Source organism: Octopus sinensis, unplaced genomic scaffold (genome assembly GCF_006345805.1).
Source record: "Octopus sinensis unplaced genomic scaffold, ASM634580v1 Contig13674, whole genome shotgun sequence".
In the NCBI taxonomy this organism is placed as follows: Eukaryota; Metazoa; Mollusca; class Cephalopoda; order Octopoda; family Octopodidae; genus Octopus; species Octopus sinensis.
The window spans coordinates 477,334-483,981 of NW_021833026.1; the positions used below are offsets into that span (position 1 = coordinate 477,334).

Here is a 6,648-nt window from a genome sequence, read left to right on the forward strand (position 1 = left end):
TGAATTAGATAGGAAATGGGTCGAATTGGGGATAAAATATCTATATTTTTTTCCGGATTTTTATATTAAAAAGTTTAAATTTTTATTTAACAGTTTCACGTTTTTTAAACTGTTCATGGTGCGCTCGATACACATCAATAGCAAAGGAGAATATGATTCTATTTTACTATATCTATTGTCTAAAAAATATGAACCTGGAATGACAGAAACCAAAAAGCGAACAATTCGAAGAAAGTGTAAAACTCTTCATTTTGCAGACGATCAATTATTCTCTTATTCCAAATCAGGAACACATAAAATTGTTATATGTCCTTTTGAACATGAAAGGATTCAATCTATTCTTTGTGATGAACATAATGAAGGACATCCTGGGTTCAATAAAATGTGTTATCTAATTTCTCAAAAATATATTGGAATTAAACAATGTATAATTCGTGATTTTGTATCAAAATGCATACCGTGCCAATCATTTAACTCTTTAAGTACTTGTGAAAATATCAGAATGATTTCTGTGGAAAAAAAATACGAAAGATTTATCGCCGACTGTATAGATCTAAGGCGGTATTCTGCAAATAATGACAATTTTAAATGAAGAAGTTTCTCTGCATTCCGTTCTCGTTGAGAATTGCACATCTGGTGAAAGGAAGACAATTCCAAAGTCAATGATTAAAAAAATTAACTTTTAAAAAATTACATTTTCATTTTATATTCAATCAATTTGTAATGTTTCTTTAAAAATTGTTTCATAATATAAGTGAACTTTTGCTTTGTTTTATTCGACATAGGAGACGTTGCTTCTATACTGGAAGAAGGTCATCTCGTCTAAACCCTTTTCGTCACATAAATAAGGACCGGAAGAGTTTGCACAGAATCATATGTAGCGGTTGAATACAGACTCTGTTGAAAACTGAATTTATATTATACGAGACTGTTTGGGACAATGTTTGTAAATTTTATTATCTATTTTTATGTTTAGTTTCGGTTTTCGATTTAGTCAATATCTATATTTTATAGTCTTTTTAGCAATCAACAAATAGTTATAAAACTAAAGGATTTGAATTGAATTAATTGAGGTTAATTGTGAGAAAAAATTCGCATGGAGTAACTTACATTTTATGTTCGTTACTATGACGCTCAATCACCTGATTGATGAAAATTTCTTTGTTTAATTTCCGCATTCTTGTTAACTGAGTTACTTTTTTCAAATTTTAATAATTTAAAAATTATTGAATTAACAAAAGTTATCATTAAGAATTTCAGATGTTAAACAAAGAATTTACATGATTTGGAGTGATAAATCCGATTTATCACTCCGGACACTTAGAACGGGCCTAGACATTATAACTTACGACATTTTTTAATGAAATGAAATCAGAAACTAGCTATACCGGACCAGGGGTCAGTCCGACGAAGACGCGCTGGAAGAGCCAGCTAGCCTCCCTCCTTCATGGGTCTTCAAGGAAATTTTATCGCTAGAATACGCAACAACCTCTCGGTTTTTTTTACCGACAACGCCAGTCGTCTCAAAAGCAAGGGGGAGGAAGAAGTACGTATTTCGACCTCTTCCTCTCGTCCGCAAGCGCTAGCAGATGGGAGTCTTCGCGCGTTGAGGGGCGCATGGTGTTTCTTGATGTTGAAACGTCCAACGCCCATTTTATGATCACTGTCAACCCGAGATCCTCCATATGATCGGGAGTCAAATAAGGCAGCCTTATCGGCCTGTCGACAAAGAATATAATCGATTTGGTTGTAGATTGATGTAGGTTCACCAACCCCATTTGTTCTACTTCCAGTCCATGTGGTCCGATGTCGTGCAGCGTGGCAGAAAGCCGTGTTACACAAAAATAGTGAAAATTTCTCACAGAAATGGGCCAGAAGAGTGCCCGGAAGGTTCCTGTACCCACGGCCATATCTGCCAATAAACTGCTCGTCCCCAGAGCGGATGCCAACTTTGGCATTCCAGTCCCCCGCGATAAATAGAATGGACGAATTCTCCAGACTTGTGAGTGTCCTAGCTAGCTCCTCGTAAAAGGAGTCTAGTTCGTCGAGATTCTTGGCAATCCTGCCACTTTGAGGGGCATAAACATTAATGATAGAAAGCATTCCGGATTTGTGTCCGGTACTTATTTGTAGTACAGATATTCGATCGGTAACCCTCCAGCAGCGATGAATACAAGTAGATAAGTGTTTGTGTGCCACAAAGCCTTGGCCATAGTGTCCGCATTCAGAGGGCAGCAGAATAAGGCGATAGTCCCCATAGACTTGCTCATCCCCGAGTTTCACTTTGGTTTCTTGTAGACATCCAACCGAGATCCTGTATTTCTTCATGTCTTCACATAGTGGATGTTGTTTCCAAGTCGATTTAAGGCCTCTTACATTGAAAGACATAATAGATAGTTCGTATGATTGTTTTGCTTGTGTTATATCAGACATTGTGCAATAGAGGGTTGTCACCACCTCAACCAACGCATCTCCCGCAACAGAGGGGCATGGACGAGGATGGTCCAGAAGATTGTTTTGCTTGTGACACGTGTGGGATTATAACTTTGTTTATGTTCCTACGGAATGTGTTAATAATAATAATAATAAAATGAAATCAGAAACTAGCTATACCGGACTTGGGGTCAGTCCGACGAAGACGCACGCATAGAATAGAGACCGAGACGCGCTGGAAGAGCCAGCTAGCCTCCCTCCTTCATGGGTCTTCAAGGAAATTTTATCGCTAGAATACGCAACAACCTCTCGGCTTTTTTTTACCGACAACGCCAGTCGTTTCAAAAGCAAGGGGGAGGAAGAAGTACGTATTTCGATCTCTTCCTCTCCTCCGCAAGCGCTGGAGAACATGTTGCCCATGTTCAATAGAGTTTCAGGAATAATCCACACAGGTCACATCCCCTGAAAGGGAACGTAGTCATCTGGTCAAGACGTTTCCCGTCGTTCCGAAGGATTTTAACAGGTTTTAGTAAAGACGGGAATCTGGCGGAATCCAAAGCCCTTTTCATTACATCATAGGGCAGGAAACGGCCAACGCGTGTAACCAGTTTTCTGAAATCATCGAACCACATTTGACAACGGTGCGTTTAGCATATGTCCAATCCCTGTCGCAAACACAAGCTGATACGGACGGCTTCATTCTCCAGGAGCAAACCATTAGACGCCAGTGGGAGATCAACGATGCCAACTGCATCTGATCGGCTTATTATATAAGTTTTAAGGTCAAAGTTAAAATATTTTGGTTGGATTTTTTTCGACCGAGTTTTTTATTATAACCAAGATCACCGTCCAAAACATAGAACTAATGAATCGGGTGATTCCGGCTTCTCTGAGGAGGGTCCTCATCTTTGCCCGGTGCTGCTTTCTTGTCCCGACACAATTTCTATGAGGGCGCGGTAGTGGAATTTTAGGATTTTTAGCCCCATTGTTTCTTCCTAAGATTTCTTTAAATGAGGCGATGGATAGATGTTCATTCGGTCCTTTTAGTGCTTTCCAAAATCTTTCTTGAGTTTTTTTGATTTTTTCGCGGTTCGTTTCACTGACAAACCCTCCCCACGCCCCACAAGCATAACTAATTGAGGGTTCGATGTATTGCCGGTAGATTGATTGGCGTGTGGGGAAACTGATTTATTGTTTGTATTTTTGGAGAAACACTTTTAAGATGTTCAGTTTCTTCATGCAGCTAGTTGTAACATTTTCAACTTGTTGGGAAAAACACATATGACTACCGTAAGTCACGGATTTTTTAAAAAGGATTTCCATGTTGTTAGATATAAATTCACCACCGTTTTCCCAAGCTTCCTTGCTGAAGTCAAAAACGTTGTGACTGATTTTTCAGAACTCGTTGATAGTCGATTTATCGAAAGCCAACATTCGAGATTGTGGAGGTAGTTCTGGAGTTTTGAACTTGCCGTGTTAACCTCACGGCTCCGAGAAGCAATCACAATATCGTCAGCGTATGATAGTACGATTGAGTCTTTGTCGTTTGGCAGCGGGAGGTCCGATAAGAATAAGTTAAAAAGAGCTGGCGAAAGGGGTGAGCCTTGAGGGACTCCGTTTGGAAAATATATTGACATCAATCTTGTGTTGTTTTGTTGGATCCTGCCTTTTCGGCCGCTGAGGAAGTTAGCTAGCCACTTTTTCAGCTTTGGGTGTAGTTCAAAGATATATTTTCCTGGTCAGTATTTTCCTGGGAACGGAGTCAAAAGCCTTATGGATATCTACTGAGCACATAACCGTTTTTTGGTTATACTGTTTGGCAGATAGTCCACCTGAAATGAAGTTCGTCAAAGTGACAAGGTGTGAAGTGGTTGATTTACCACATTTAAATCCATGTTGAAAATCCAAATCCTGGAGATATTGTTTGATTTGGTTGAGTATAAGTTTTTTCAGAACTTTTGATAGGACACAGAGGAGAGATATTGGCCTGTAGGACTCCGGGTTGTCTTTTGGTCTCCCTGGTTTCGGAATAGGACGAATGTGTGCCACCGAGTTTTTTGGTTTTTTATTATTTGTAGTTGTTAAATTAGTTATATGGGTGTATTGTTAGTAACATTTTATTTTAGGAAAATAAAAATAGTTAGATTAATTTTAAATAGGACAAATATTTTTGGTTCCAAGAAATTAGATTATCGAAATTTAAGTTAAAAATTCCTCAGGGTTTTTAGCTATTTTTAGATTCATTTGAATGCAGGTTTTTTTAATTTTAAATCGAAATTTTTCAATTTATTTGTTAGTTTATTTTTATAATACTTAGTTTTTATTATTACTTATTTTTGGTGTTTAAAATAAAATATTTAATTTTCATATGCAATCATATATTCGACCGATGACACATTTATTTCTATTTTTCGCATTTGTGATTAGTGAAAACAGTACTTTCAAATTCGTTAGCATTGTAACTCTATAAGATCTAACAATTTTAAAAGGTATATCGACATGGGGCTCGCAGTCCCGCCTATTATTTCCCTACAAATGTACATAAACATCACTGGACAAACGGCGTGTATCAGCTAACACAAGTTTAATATTTCTTTGGATGTATAATCAATCAATTTTAGAGGGGTGTTGAAATGCAGTATAATCTGGGTCAATACCTAAGAAGTCGATATCCATTTTTTGAAAGATATTTTAAAAAAGACATAAAGATCCTATCATCTGACAGTGATCGGGCAATAAGCAGTGCAATGGCCACTCTGGAAGGCCTTTTTCCTACTCCTAAAACTGATATCATGGATTTTAAAACCCCGTGGAGTCCAATTCCAGTCCGCACAATTCCGTCTAACTTGGATTATGTAATGGATTTGTATATTTTAGATTATTAGTTTCGAAGCCTACTGTCCTGCATATAAAGCTATGTTAAAAAATCTTGACCCAGATTTGAACAAATTATATAATGAATACAAAGTAATGTTCAATATATATTAAAAAGGATTTCCGAATTCAACTTTCAACATTGACGGGATTCAAAAATTTTACTTTAGTTAATTTCCTTCAGACTTACGATAATCTTATATGCGATGTAATTTTGATTTTTAAAATTGGGTAGAAAGCTGAAAATCTTACACTTCCGGGTTGGTGTTCTGAGTGTGTGATGAACAAGATGGAAAATCTTACGAATAGGATTTGCAGACTTGTTTATAGTAATAGATCAATGATCAGGCTGAAAGGAGGTCAGAATTTTAAATATTCATTTCAAGGAGAACTTTGGAAGACAATAATCGAGTCAATGGAAAGAATTATTCACAACAATGAGACTAGGCCACAGAAGGCAATGATGTATTCTGGTGTATGTTATTCAAATAATTCACATTAGCATGATTCCACCTTATGGGCTCTTTTGGGATCGATAAATGTCTTGGAGATTGTTCAAACCAATTTTGCATCTTGTCTCCTTGTCGAGTTACATTCTATGAACGGACAGTGGTACGTAAAGCTTATTTTTCGACAGAACGAGTCCGACATAAAGATAATCAAATTGCCTGGTTGTTTGAATTTTTCATATTTTACAAATTTTAAAGGTTGTGAAGAAATGTGCAGATTGAACCAATTTAAAAATTTTCTTAGTGACGTTATCCCGGAAAATATCGTCGAAGAATGTAGAGATGTATCTACTCATTAATTATTAATATAACTCTAACATTACTTACACTTTGTCATTTCCGAGATTTCGATATTCTTTGTTGCTTGTCTTTACGAGTTTGATTGTGAACGATTTTTGTTTGTTATATAAAACTGTTTAGGGAAATTACAGTCAATTAAAAAAACAGGGATATACGTGGTTGGAACCGTGTTTCACAATTTCATAAATTACCAATGATGAAACAAATAAAATTATAAGGACTGTATTAAAATATTCTAACCCGTAAGAAGATCGTACTTGGACATTTTTTCCCTTCCTACTGTGGTCAAATGATCAAGGCATGTGAGCCTGGAATAAATTCTTTGTATTTAAACGAGTTTTACATCACATTGCTGTTGACTTCTGCTCTCCTTTTATTATTTGTATCTTGGTTAAAAGCGTCTTATCTGAGGATGATGTCATGCCTATTCGGCAATAAGTATTTTCTTTTTGGGTATAACTACTAATTTTCTAAAAATAAAACACTCACAGATTTGCGCGTCTATTTATACTTTTATTGTGATGGTTATTAG

General features: G+C 36.6%; 1 protein-coding gene across 1 annotated transcript; it reads right to left on the reverse strand.

Annotated features, from left to right (window-relative positions):
• Window positions 1–1,455: 1,455 nt before the first annotated feature.
• LOC115229802 (craniofacial development protein 2-like) lies at window positions 1,456–2,433 on the reverse strand. Its single transcript, XM_029800093.1, has one exon. The coding sequence runs from the start codon at window positions 2,431–2,433 to the stop codon at window positions 1,456–1,458; it is 978 nt and encodes a 325-aa protein (XP_029655953.1).
• Window positions 2,434–6,648: the final 4,215 nt, after the last annotated feature.

Coding starts and splice junctions, on each gene's coding strand:
- LOC115229802 (XM_029800093.1), bottom strand. CDS start 2,433: ATGTCTGATATAACACAAGCAAAACAATCATACGAACTATCTATTATG.